Source organism: Haematobia irritans, chromosome 1 (assembly GCF_050003625.1).
Source record: "Haematobia irritans isolate KBUSLIRL chromosome 1, ASM5000362v1, whole genome shotgun sequence".
Lineage (NCBI taxonomy): Eukaryota > Metazoa > Arthropoda > Insecta > Diptera > Muscidae > Haematobia > Haematobia irritans.
This window is the reverse complement of record NC_134397.1, coordinates 272,271,899-272,286,544: the sequence shown is the minus strand read 5'-3', so window position 1 is coordinate 272,286,544 and position 14,646 is coordinate 272,271,899. Positions and strand designations below refer to the sequence as shown.

The window sequence follows — 14,646 nt, the reverse complement described above, 5'->3', positions numbered from 1 at the left end:
TACCACTCGTGCCAAAAAAAAATCTAACAAAATTTTAAGATTACCACAAATTACCACAAATCTACCAAACAAATATTTCTATAGAAATTTTTGTCAAAACTTTATTCCTGTAGAACATTTTGTCAACATTTTATTTCTATAGAAAATTTTGTCAAAATTGTATTTCTATAGCAATTTTTTTTTTTAATATTATTTCTATAAAAAAATTTCTCAAAAATTTATTTCCAAAAAAATTATTGTCAAAATTTTATTTCTATAGAATTTTCATAAAAATTTGTTTATAGAAACTGTTTCCAAAATTTTATTTTTATAGAGATTTAACAAAAAAAAAAACAAATACTATTTTGAGTAGAATTCTACCAACTGTGGCAACCGTGGTGGTAATACAGATTTATATTCTAAGTTATATACGTTGCATATTCATGTTTTAAGATAATAAAGTACTTACAACCTCCGTGATGCAAAGATTAGCATGTTCGATTCCTGCTACGACCGAACACCAAAAAGTTTTTCAACGGTGGATTATACCACCTCAGTAATGCTGGTGACATTTCTGAGGGTTTCAAAGCTTCTCTAAGTGGTTTCACTGGAATGTGGAACGCCGTTCGGACTCGGCGATAAAAAGGAGATCCCTTGTCATTGAGCTTAATATGGAATCGGGCAGCACTCAGTGATAAGAGAGAAGTTCACCACTGTGGTATCACAATGGACTGAATAGTCTAAGTGAGCCTGATACATCGGGCAGCCACATAACCTAACCTAACCTACAACCATTTTTGTTTTGTAAAATTTGTTTAATTTTAACGAAAAATATTGTAGGGACAATTGTTTGGGAATGTATGGGAAAGTAGGGAACTTTTTTGTCCTTATAGGGTAAACCGAACATTTTCCCTGGCAACACTGACTATGAGCTATAGTCAGATTAAGACAAAGCACCCATAAACATGTCCGCCTTTATTTTCTTAAATATGCAACTGCGGTTTATCTCCCATACCTATATCAATGCTTATGTTTACTAATTCAGCAAGTGTGGTTTAGGGTATGATATAGTCGGCGCCGCGCTACTTTCTACTTTACTTACTTGTTTCATTTCAAAATGTCTGACTCTCGATGTAGGGTGCAATGAAAAATAAAGAATAATCTTTGTATTCCCCAAGATGTGTTTACATGATGTGGTTTGGCAGCAATATTTTTTTAATAAAAAATATTTAAATATTTATCATTTTCTAGATATGTGTAAAATTTTGTATATTTAAACTTGAACTCTGCGAATAAAAACAAATTAATGACAGGAATAAAGTGAACTTGAAATCGAAAAAAAAAATAAAAGAAAAAAAAATAATATTCGAACAATTTATGGACAACAAATCCAACAAAAGAACAAATATGTCTTCGTTATTATAGAAAGTTAATTCGTACGGCCCCTAAAGCTTGATTTTGAAAAAAATCAGGCACAGTGGGCACCATCAAAACTCAACTCAACGCACAAGATCCCTTAAAATCAAGTAACGGAACAACGCACACTAAGGTTTTGTGGCATCATTAGCACCTAACACATTCATCATCAATAGCTTACACCTTAGAAGGAATACTAATCCTTTAGTAACACAAAACGATTTTACGAGTACGCACAAAAGAATAAATCTTCAAATATTTTCAACAAATTTTTAAATCACAACCACAAGCATTATGGCACGCTCCAAATGTCAAAACACTCTACGTTTATTCCTTAAACTCTTCCTTTTTGTGGGAATTATCCAGGAAAATCTTGGTGCTTCCATGGCCAATGCTTCCGATACTCTGGCCACACCAGTGCCACCTTTTGAAGTGGAATTATCTTCGCCAGTGCCATTTACCACACGTAAACCAGAGATCTCAATACAGACAAGTGATAACCAAGACAAGGCAGCTGACCAACAAACTCCAATGGTGAAGGTGAATAGTTCCACACCACCGGTGGCTGTGATAGCAGGAGCTGGAGAATCAACTGTCAAAGATTATGATGCAAACAAGGATTTGAATAATGAAGACTTAATGAATACCAGTTATGATGATGATTACATAGAGACTGATATAAAACCGGAGCGCACAACACCTACCTCCATGGAACAGCAGGATGGTCCAGCCATACCACCAACAACAATTACATTTAGTAATGTGGCTGCTGCTGGTATATTGGGTGATAACGGAATGAATTCGGACAATGGTGGCGGTGGTAATGGAACACCTATAACAATAAATGATGCTACCCCTCCGTATGCAGCGGTCGATGATAAATATGGTAAGGTTTAAATTTTAAGATTTTCCATTGAAAACGTTTAGTTAAAGTAAAAGTCCAACGGTAGAAAAGCCGTAATCAATCCCACAAATAAATTGAAATTTGTTTTCATGGGAATTTCGAAAATACATTCAAATCTTTAGGATTTTTTTCAGTTCTAAACAATCATGTTGTTGCAGCGAATAATTTATTACGTAAATTTTCATGAATTTTATGAAAGAGTTTATATACATTATATTATAAATAATGCAAACGTAAAAATTCACTTATTTTATGTACAAATACATATTTTATTTAATTTTTTTTTGTGCTACTATGTCACAAAACACGACTATACCACAATGTCCCTCAACTCTGCGAAGTTCATTTCTGTATTCTAAAATCAGGAAGCTTATGAATATATGTATGTACATTGATATTAATAACAGCTGTATAATGAAAACATATGAACGGTCGTCATATTTGCGTAATACGTTGACAAATATTTGTTACAAAGATTGATTATGAGAACGTTATCAGTACATTGGACATTTGTTGGTAAACCTTATAATGGGAGGTAAAAAGCATGCACTTATTCTGCATTAAATACAACATAAAGGTTCATACGGTATACAAAACAAACTATGGATAATAAAATTAATATAATAACAATCTTATCTAAAATTACAAAATTTTGTTCATTATTAGGGGTTGTGCAAATTCATTAAATTGAAATGACCGTACATACGTACGTAATGTATTTTCATAAGACTCAAAAATCAATTAATAAAAAAATGTATAAATGAAATTACTACCAAATGTCTACATGGGGTCATTTAATAAAACCAGCTTCTGTCCGACCCAAACTGATAAACACTCAACCCAACAGTGAATCCACCAAAAAGGAAAATTTAGAATAACTTTATACAGTTTTAACTAAAACGACAACTGCCGATACCACAAAAACAAGTAAATATTTTTCCGAAAAATTTATTAAAAAAATTTGACGTAATTAATAAAGGGTGGTTAAAATTTCAAGGGCCGATGTTGATTTTGAATAAAACACAAATTATTTAGGAAATTATTGTAATTTTATTTTATTATGATATATTGGTATTACTCAATTATGTATGGAACAATATATCGGCTAAATGGGCGCCGCGACCTCGGTGGCCCACCTTCATCCGATGGTCCAAATTTTCGATGACGCTGAGGCATAATGCAGGTTCAATGCCGTTAATGTGCCGAATTATCTCATCCTTTAGCTCTTGAATTGTTGCTAGCTTATCGACGTACACCTTTTCTTTCAAATAACCCCAGCGAAAAAAGTCCAACGTTGTCAAATCACATGATCTTGGCGGCCAATTGACATCGCCATTACGTGAGATAACACGGCTATTGAATTTGTTGCGCAAAAGAGCCATTGTTTCGTTAGCTGTGTGGCAAGTGGCACCGTCCTGCTGAAACCACATATGGTCCACATCCATATCTTCCAATTCGGGCCATAAAAAGTTCGTTATCATCTCACGATAGCGAACACCATTCACAGTAACTGCCTGACCGGCCTCATTTTGGAAAAAATACGGCCCGATGATGCCACCAGCCCATAAACCGCACCAAACAGTCACTCTTTGTGGGTGCATTGGTTTTTTCGACAATCACTCTTGAATTCTCATTCGCCCAAATGCGGCAATTCTGTTTATTGACGAATCCACTGAGGTGAAAATGTGCCTCATCACTGACGATGATTTTCTTCGAAAATATATCATCCACTGTTGCCATTTCTTGGAATCATTCTGCCCATTCACGATGTCCATGGTTCAAATTGAGTAAGTCTGAAATAGAGAAATGTCAAATAAAATTCGGAAAAAAACTTTGCGTTTAGGTGTGGTTCACATTCAACATCGGCCCTTACAATTTAACCACCCTTTACAACATAAAGGTTCATACGGTATACAAAACGAAGTATGGATAATAAAATTAATATAATAAAAACCTTATCTAAAATTACAAAATTTTGTTCACTATTAGGGGTTGTGCAAATTCATTATATTGAAATGTCCGTACATACGTACAATTATATACACGAATGTATTTTCATGAGACGCAAAAATCAATTAATAAAAAAATATATAAATGAAATTACTAACAAAAGTCTGCATGGGGTCATTTAATTAAACCAGCTTCTGTCCGACCCAAACTGATAAACACTCAACCCAACAGTGAATCCACCACACCCAGAAAAAAGTGACCCCTTCTTTAAGTTAAAATGAACTCATTGTGAAGGAAGTTGAACTTCGTATAGCGCCAAAGACATTTTTATTTGTTTGAACGATGTGATTTTCGTAGAAATTAGGAATAATGCATTCCATATATTAGTTAACATTTTCCTATATTTATATACCACTATACTACAGAATGAAAAAATTTAACTAATTTGAATTCATATATGGAATGATTTTATTGAAATATTTTCATTCATTTCGACAAATCTTACACATTTGTGGTAAAACTTTTACTTCATAATTAGAACTGCTTACCTTCGTTTTTAAATACAATTTTATTTATTTCTATAAGCAATTTTATCTTCAATAAAAGACATGTTTTATTAATATATTGAATATATTTATAAAGAATCAACAGCATCGAATCTCTTTGAAATATTAGTTTATTATTCCGCTGTTTCCAATTTCCATGTGATATTATCAACTGTAAAACGCACTTTTTCTTCTTCTTGTACTTTTCACTTTTAATAAGTTGCTGCCTAACGATTTTGTCCTCCTTTTACAATTTCAATACCTACAAATATAAAAAATCATAAACCATTTTTGTTACAAAAGGTTAGCGTCACTGAATATTACCTGATAATTGAAGATTCCAAAATGAAGACAAATGAAAGGGTTGTTATTCTGCTGGTGTTTTCTTTCTTTATATGCCATCACGAACATTGATAGATTTATTTTCAAAAAACGAAAAGTTTTCTCACTAATTTAAAATAATAAATATTTTATATATTTTATTTGTTATTTATTATATTATTTTACCATATTATTTTTTAACAATCTTTCCGTATACCACAACAACGCGATTCCAACTAAAAAAACAACCCACGCGCAAACATATCGATTACACCCACGCGCAAACACATCGATTGCGATGACAGGTATCGATTACAGGTAGACAATAGAAATATAGGGAAATTTCCTATATTCTAACAAGTGTGTTTCCTTAAGTTTTGATTGGATTGCATACTTCTTAGTACGAATGAACTAAAATATTTTTCTATGCCAAGTGTTGTTCGTATGTATGAAAAACTTTCTATTATAAAGGAAGTCGCAATTATCATTTTATAAGAAATTTTACTAATTTTGAGGAAACTTGGTCTTAGTTCGGGTTTTGTTTATTTTTACGAATGCTTTGTTATCGGTGAATAAAATTTTCTTGTTCAGTAGTAAATTCTTATACCCAGCGAAGAAAATAGTATGAGTAAAATTCCATGCCTTATTCTAGTTAATGAACTATTCCTGTTGTTGTTGTTGTTGTTGTTGTAACAGTTTATTGTGATCTTATCCATTTCATGTTATACGCTTGGTACATCAGCTTGTTGGCAGATCAAGGAACTCTGCGACTAAGATGGGGTGTGTCCAGAGTGATCTGGTGGTAAGTCGGGTTGGTTTGGCTGGGCAAGAGAAAAGATGACGCGTGTCGTGTGGCCCTTGGTTGCAAATTGGACAAACGTCAGCTACGCTGTTATGAACTATTCCTAACTGCTTACAGTATAGGATATTTTTACTGAAACGAGTAAATTTTATTATTTCTCACAAAATTTTACCTTAATGGAAATAAAATGGATAAACTATATTGATGAAAAATTTTTCCTTTAGTTTCGAAGGCACTTTTTTCTGGGTGCAGGAAAGAAAATTTAGAATAATTTTAGACAATTTTAACTAAAACTACGATTACACGCCGATACCGGAAAAATAAGTAAATATTTTTTCCGAAAAAATTATTAAAAAAATTTGACGTAATTAATATTTTTTACCTTCGTAGTTTGAAGGAAAAAATTACAGTTCAAAATTGCAAACATGTTTTTAGCCCCATACGAAGTTCACGATGGACGCTTTTATGGTAGAAATTACAAATTTTAATTTCTGGGAAATACGAATTTTGTAAATCTTTATACTTCATTTCTAATGATTTTGTCTTCACACTAACGATTTGAGGATTCCGATACAAAGAAGCGGAGAATTGAAGGAAGGGGACTCTGAAGACACAATTCTCTTTTAAATTTGAGTTTTGCGTACTTGTATCTAGAAAACTAATTTTAATTTATTCGTTTTCCCAACTGTTTTCTTCATGTGCTATCAAAGTCCCCGTGGTGCAATAGTTAGGAAGGCAGCCTTGCTTACACAAGGTCGTGGGTTCGATTTATGATTCGATCGAACACCAAAAAGTTTTTCAGCGGTGGATTATCCCACCTCAGTAATGCTGATGACATTTCTGAGGGTTTCAAAGCTTCCCTAAGTGGTTTCACTGCAAAGTGGAACGCCGTTCAGACTCGGCTATAAAAAGGAGGCCCCTTGTCATTGAGCTTAACATGGAATCGGGCAGCACTCAGTGATAAGAGAGAAGTTCACCAATGTGGTATCACAATGGTCTGAATAGTCTAAGTGAGCCTGATACATCGGGCTGCCACCTAACCTAACCCAAGTCCCTTAAAAAAACGTATTAACATAAATTTCCAAATTCAGATTCTACTTCAAGTAGATATTATGCTTTGTTTTAAGTGAAAAACGTCTTTAAAATAAACCTTTTGAAAATATATCCTAGTTTTGAACTCGTTTTTGCTTTGTATTCAAGATCTAAAAAGTCAATAAATTTAAAGACAATTTCATTTAATTTGAAGAATTTTTCAAAATTATTAAAGCCAAGTTGACCTTAATCAAACAAAGCTTTCTTTCATGTTATGATACGCAGTTTTAATTCGAATCACTTCATTGAAAAGTTAATCGACTTTTGGAAAAAGAAAGAAAACTTTATATCCAAGAAAGGCGTCTTCTATAATAAGCAAAATTCGCATTCGTATATTAAGGCCATGAAATCTTTGGCCTCACGACAATATTTTTTTCAGTTTATAATTATATACCCTTTTTCGGTTTATTGGACTAACGTACGCAAACAATTTTTAAAGTCAGGGAAAAATTCTCAAAACATGAATTGTTATGTTATGAACTAAAATAGAGTTAAATTGCACCGGAAAAAAGTAAAGTATAGGAAGAATGAAATATATCGTGCGAAAATTTAAAAAAATTGTGCTCCGCATTTTGAGATTTCTACAAAGTGTTGTTAAAACCAGGAAAATTTAATGTGCTGTTGTACTTTTTAACTACAACTCACGAAATTACACCTTCTCGTAGAGAAAAAAATGAACTAAAAGTAAAGAAAAAAAAAAAACCATTGGCGCCAAATCATGGCCATTTTAACCACACAGTAGTTCATTCTTATTATTTTCGGGAATCGTACAAAGATTTTCTTTTGGTTTAGTTCATATGGAACTTATGTGTACGGTCATTGAACTTTAGTTCATAAAATGTTTGAGACATATTTAACAAGTATATAAAGCAGTAAGTTCGGCCGGGCCGAATCTTAAATACCCACCACCATGAATCAAATATTACAGTTTCCTCTGAAATTTCAGGGGGGTTTGATGAGAGATATTCTCCCAAGCTGACCAGTTAAACCAGTACACTTCCCGAAGATAAATTTAAAAATTTTTCCTATGAAGACTATACAAGATTCTGGATTTATATGAACCATTTTTCTTTGAGTTTTAGAAAAATCATTAACATATCTTGTAAGTGTGCAAGATAATGATGAAATTGATTTGAAATCTAAAATCTGTAGATTTTCATCCCCATTATTTAAATGATTGCGAGAAGTAAAATCTGGAAATACAGTTTCAAGCAATTTTCATGATCAGTGCGCCTTCCAAATGGACCGAAATGGGCTATATCAAAACATGGACCTATATTCACCATTTTCGGCACACCTTCTTATGGTCCTAAAATACCTCTAGATTTTCAATTTGAATCAAATTGGGAAAAAATACTGCGATTTTTATAAGCCCAAGAGGTATGGGGGCTATACTAAAACATGGACCGATACTCATAATTTTTAGCACACTTCTTTGTAGTCCCAAGATACCTCCAGATTTCCAATTTCAGGCAAATTGGATAAAAACTACGATTTTTATAAGCCCTAGAATTATAATCGGGAGGTCGGTCTATATGGGGGCTATACCAAAACATGAACCGATACTCACCATTTTTGGACAACTGTAGATTTCCAATATCAGCCAAATCGGTTAGTAAATACAGTTTCTAGAAGCCCAAGAAGTAAAATCGGAAGATCGGTCTATATGGGTGCTATACCAAAACATGGACCGATATCCACCATTTTTGGCACACCTATTTTTGGTCTTAAAATGTCTCTAGATTTCCAATTTCAGGCGAATTGGATAAAAACTACAGTTTCTATAATCCCAAGACCCCAAATCGGGAGGTCGGTGTATATGGGGGCTATACCAACACATGGACCGATACTCACCAATTTTGGCACACCTCTTTATGGTCTTAAAATACCTCTAGATTTCCAATATCAACCAAATCGGATAGTAAATACAGTTTCTAGAAGCCCAAGAAGTAAAATCGGGAGATCGGTCTATAGGGGTGCTATACCAAAACATGGACCGATACCCAACATTTTTGGCACACCTCCTTATGGTCTCAAAATACCTCTAGATTACCAATTTCAGGCGAATTGGATAAAAACTACAGTTTCTATAAGCCCCAGACCCCAAATCGGGAGGTCGGTTTATATGGGGGCTATATCAAAACCTGGACCGATATAGCCCATCTTCGAACTTGACCTGTCTGCAGACAAAAGACGAGTTTGTGCAAATTTTCAGCACGATTGTTTCATTATTGAAGTCTGTAGTGTGATTACAACAGACAGACGGACATGGTTAAATCGTCTTAGAATTTCTCCCTGATCAAGAATATATATATACTTTATATAGTCGAAAATCGATATTTCGATGTGTTACAAACGGAATGACAAAATAATTATACCCCCGTTAACATTCTATGGCGGTGGGTATAAAAACAGTAAAATTTCATTAAGCTGTAGAAATTTAAAAAAAAAAAGTAATAATAAAATTTAACTACAAACAGATAATTTTTTTGCAATAAAAATCAATTAAATTTAGCGTTAGTTTAACTACTGAATTTATTTTGTGTAGCTAGTGGGTTTTTTGGTTTGGTGGTTTTTTTACAATAAAAATCAATTAAATTTAGCGTTAGTTTAACTACGGAATTTATTTTGTGTAGCTAGTGGGTTCACTTTTGTGAGTGTGTCCTTCATTATAAATAAGAATATTCACAATAACAAAACAATTCACAAATTTTTTATTAAAAAAACAATAAGTCCCTATAAATATCCTAAAATTGGATTAAACCAATCGCAAAAATTCTGTAAAATTACAATGGTCGACCTTCTATATGAATGAATATATACGAATATGAATGAAATTAGTTGCGAAATGCATCAAATGCGAAATGCTCATTAAATTAAAATCGCTTTTGTCGAGCTAAAACTTATATATCATATTATTATTATATTCTTATATTATTATATATATGAATAAAATTACTAACGAAAGTCTATTTTTGCCCAACCAAAAGTGATATACCCTCCATTATGTATTTAAATATTCACAATAGTTTTTATTGAAATACAAAAAATTGAAGTCCATATAAATTTCCTAAAATTAAGTTAACAAAACACAAGACTCCTAATAAATTACAATGGTCAACTTAACCTTCTGAGAAATATGAATGAAACTACTATGAAAAGTTTGTGTTATTGGGGCCATTTAATTAAAACAGCTCCATCATGGATTTAAATATTCACAATAGAAAAACATTTCACAAGTTTTATATTCAAATAAAAATTTGATTTGCCCATAAAATTTCCTAAAATTAGGTTAACACAACACAAAACTTCTGAAAAATTACAATGGTCGGTCGACTTATTCTAAAGAATGGGCATGATAACATTTTCTTTTCAACTTCTATATTTACCAAATAGCCATGTTACATCCTTTACATATTTCTAAAATAATTCAAAATATTGTGTTATACAAAACAAGAATATGAAGAGGAAGATGCGACTACATTGTATCCAGCACAAAAGCCATCTATATCAAATTAATTAAATTTACCAGATAAAAATAATAAATCATTGACCAAAGCCTTGGAGGCAACTAGTTCTAGTCCTTCCGAAAAATACTATTTTAATATTTTAGGAGTTTGTTTTTTTTACATTCTTTCAATCTTTGATGATGTTGAGGCTACTCAGGCAAAACGTGTTAAAGTTGTTACAACTGTCAGTCTCAGACTTGGCAGTCGAGTCGTCAGTCTTCAGCACAAGTGTCCAATACACTCAACCATGCATACACACACATATACTTACGAAGAGTCCATAGAAAATTTCTAACAAAAAAAGGCCAACAACGTTGTCATTCATCTTCACTTGAGCCAAGTTATCTTTGGCCCGCTCTCTCTCTCTCTCTCTCCCTTGTACTTCCACTTCAAGCCCCCTAAAGGACTTTCACATATAATATCTGAGAAAAACACGTTCCTGATAAAACAAGAAGAAGAAGAAAAAACTCCCATGCCAAAATAAAGTTTTGACTAGAAAAATAATGTGCAAAATATACTCGTTCTTTTGAAAGACCAAAAAGGACATTCTTCTTGAGGATGTTCAAAACATCAGATGTGTAACCATGTGAAAACCAAAACAGCAGTAAGAGAATATTTATTTGTAAAAGTATTGGTTTTGCCTTTTCCTCTTTCACTTGTTCATATTTGTTTTTGTCTCTGACCATCCTGACTAACATGCATGCATGAATAATTTTATGATGATGGAGAGAGTTGGTGATGATGATGATGTTGATGTTGATGTCTTTGACACATTGAAAATAAAATTCAAAACTCTTTTTCAAATTCAGAGATAATTTACTGTTGTGATGTAACAAACAACACGAGGAGCGAATGCCAAAGTTGGTTTAATTATGAATATAACAAAAATGTTGACTGAAAATATTGGAAATCAAATCAAAATATACTCTCGAAAGGGATGAGGGGAAATTCGTTAGCATATTCAAACTGAAAGGGAAACATTCAAGAAAAATCAAAACGGAATGTTCACGTATACGTCCAGTGACGTTCGTTGTTCTTTGGCCATGAAAAGTCCTGTTTTTATGGCGGTGGGGCTAGAGCGACTGTTAACGCATATGAACGCTAGATTGCTGTTGTGACAACGCATCGTGTCATTTTATCGTTTTAAGATTGACATCCTCTGATCTTCATTTGACACCATATGTGCATTGATACACTTTCATGAACGAATCGTTTTGCAACGTGAACGCCGTTCATGACTTTTTCTATAGTTAGTTCATGACTTACACAAGGTTAGGGTTATTTTGGCCCACTGTCATTTATTTAGGGATCCTTAGACAATTCCCTCCATTCTCCACATGTTCCAGTTCTGCACTTCATGAGAGAATCCGGTTTACCTAATACAAAAAATGTTCTTTGCATACTTTCAGGCGTCATAATTGTCCGCTTGATAGCACTGTAGAAATTTTAAAGGGATTTTGGGTTTAAAATGTAATAAAAATTAAAAAAAAATTATAATATAAAAATTATGGCCTTTAGTGGTACCACAATATCTTGGCACAAAAGTATCAACGCCCAAAATTTCATAAATTTGCCGGTGTGCCAACACAAGACCGTAAATTATTGCCACTGAGCGAGCGATTTTTTTTTATAACTACACTAGAGAAATAATTTTAATATTTTGTTTTCAATTCTTCTCATATATTACCGCTTTCGAAAAAACTTGAATTAGGAGAACAAAAATAAAATGCAAAAATAAAATAAGATTATTTTGAAATTTTATAATTTATTAATTTTTTTAATCTTGAAATGTTCCTTATCCCAAAAATTAGTTCAATATATAGGATTAGGTTAAGTATAGTGTCAGTTATTATTTTTTGGACTAACATACCCCATGTTCCAATATTCTGAATCACAGAATATCGTAACATAGAGGAACTTTTCTCTTGTCAATGAGTGCTGTCCGATTCTATAGTGAAAGCGTCAGCGATTAGTTAAGCGATATAGTTCAAGCGACAGCGATTGTAAGTTTGGGCCGAAAATTGTCTAATGTCCCTCGCAGATATTAAAAGAATTTTTAGAATCACGCAATTAAATGATCCCTTGGGCTCTGAATCACAGAATATCGTAACATGGGGAAACTTTTCTCTTGTCAATGAGTGCTGTCCGATTCTATAGTTAAACCGACAGCGATTAGTTAAGCGATATAGTTCAAGCGACCGAAAATTGTCTAATGTCCCTCGCAGATATTAAAAGAATTTTTAGAATCACGCAATCAAATGATCCAATTAATTTTTTAATTGAAACGTCTTCAATCAGTAAAATATCACAGTTTAAATTAGGCATAAAAATAATTAATTAATTTCATTAACAAATTTCAATTAATTTTCTAATTGATTCAATTAAAAATTTAATTGATGTTGATTGCAAAATTCAAGTTACTTTTTATTTAAAAACGTAACTGTTTTCAAATACTTTCTGAACTGACTTAGTGTTTTAGTTTGATTAAAAGATTGATTGTTAAAAAAATAATAATAATAATAATAAAAGATTAAAACAATTTCCAACACTTTTTTAACTGACTTAGTTTTCCGAGTTTGATTAAAAAGTTAATTGCATCAATAAATTTTATAATTAAAAATTTAAAAATGTACAATCATTGACTTAATTAGCTTAATGTTTCTATCTTGATTAAAAAGTTAATTGTATCAATTCATTTATTAATTGAAAAAATTTTCATCTTCAATCAACTTTATATATTTTGGTGATATTTTTTCTGTGTAATTGTAATTGTCTTTTTTTCGTACAATAAATAAATCCCATTGGATCTTTATTTCACATAGCTTGGGCATATTTTTCACTCAAATAGAGACTTATTTAATACCCAAAATTAGACTTTTTTCATTTTTAATAAGATCAAATTAATTCAATAAGTTCACTAGCACTACTGAGAGGTCTACCACATGCAATGAAGATGGAACCAATGACCACCTGCAGCCAAGGCGTTTAAGCTACCACTTCATTTCAAGGATTGCTCTAAAAGCCAATATAATTTTTTGGAAAAAAAATCAAAATTTCCCCATTATTGTGCTATAAAATCGTTCCGAAATTTTCCAACTAAATTCTCACTTTACTATCGACCCATTTGCCTGCCAAATCATAAACTTTTAAAATTTCCTTCTAATCACACTTACCCTCGCAAAACATTCTCCTACCAGTTTCAGAAATGTGTCATTTACAGCTGTGGCCAACCATAGAATTTAGTCTTGTGGTTTTCTTTAGGTTTTTTGTTATTTACATCCCTCTCAACCCTTTCGCAAAACCCCCCTCTCCAAAGACTTCCAAAGCAAATATCCTTATATGCACACCTTATTCGATTTGGTGTCGCTGCATTTGTTGGAAAACCAATGCAATGGAATTTAAATCTCCTTAAGTCTACCGTAGAATCAAGGGGGCGGGGAGGAGAAATTTTATAAGTATGTCTCAAGTGTTGGAGGTAGGCAGATCTATAAGCAGTCAGGCTGGCAGCCAAGAGGCCAGCATCTTCGCATCGACACCAGTCTCCACCAAACGATTTAGAAAAGTGTAAACGGGGAGTTTAGTGGTTTTGCACTTGTGGTTAACCCCAATTGGTCTGGCAGTGAGTTCCTGGTGATTGTTGATGATTTATTGGTTACTTAGCAACCCCTCATTTCCCCCCTACCACACCATTCTGCTGGCAACCCCTTTACACACTTCAACAAGCCTTGGACTTGGATTAAATTGAGTAAATGGATATCGTTTGCCAAGGAGGAAATTAGTTTGTAGTTAAAAATAAATTAAAAAGAGGGGCGAACAAGAGGGAATGTGTTAGCGACCAATAGAATTAAAATAAATTCAATTACTCAAGCCAAAGGACGAGTGATTATAAGAGGAGAGAGAGAGACAGAGATTAAAAACAAGGACTTGTCCATAAGTATACCCTTGTTGCCACTTGGATAAATGAAAAATGTTTTGAATATTTTAAATTACATTGTCTATGGATTTTTTTTTATTCTAATCTGATGTGGATGTCCAGCGTATACTATTATCAACCTGGATCCGTAGCTCCATCAACGAGTGGAGGTCCTTGTAGATATCTATCAATTTGAAATTGAAATGAAATATGTC

The 14,646-nt window shown here is 32.8% G+C and overlaps 1 protein-coding gene across 4 annotated transcripts in view; it reads left to right on the top strand.

Annotated features, from left to right (window-relative positions):
- The window catches only part of Ptp99A (Protein tyrosine phosphatase 99A), an 873,279-nt gene that overhangs the window by 732,936 nt on the left and 125,697 nt on the right, over window positions 1–14,646 (top strand). For 3 of the 4 annotated variants that reach the window (XM_075294572.1, XM_075294571.1, XM_075294566.1), the window contains exon 2: window positions 1,231–2,281. The exons of the other annotated variant lie outside the window; for it this stretch is intronic. In XM_075294572.1, coding sequence (XP_075150687.1) covers window positions 1,690–2,281 — 592 coding nt within the window. In that variant the 5' untranslated portion in view covers window positions 1,231–1,689. The remainder of the gene's footprint in view (window positions 1–1,230; window positions 2,282–14,646) is intronic. 4 annotated transcript variants of the gene reach the window in all.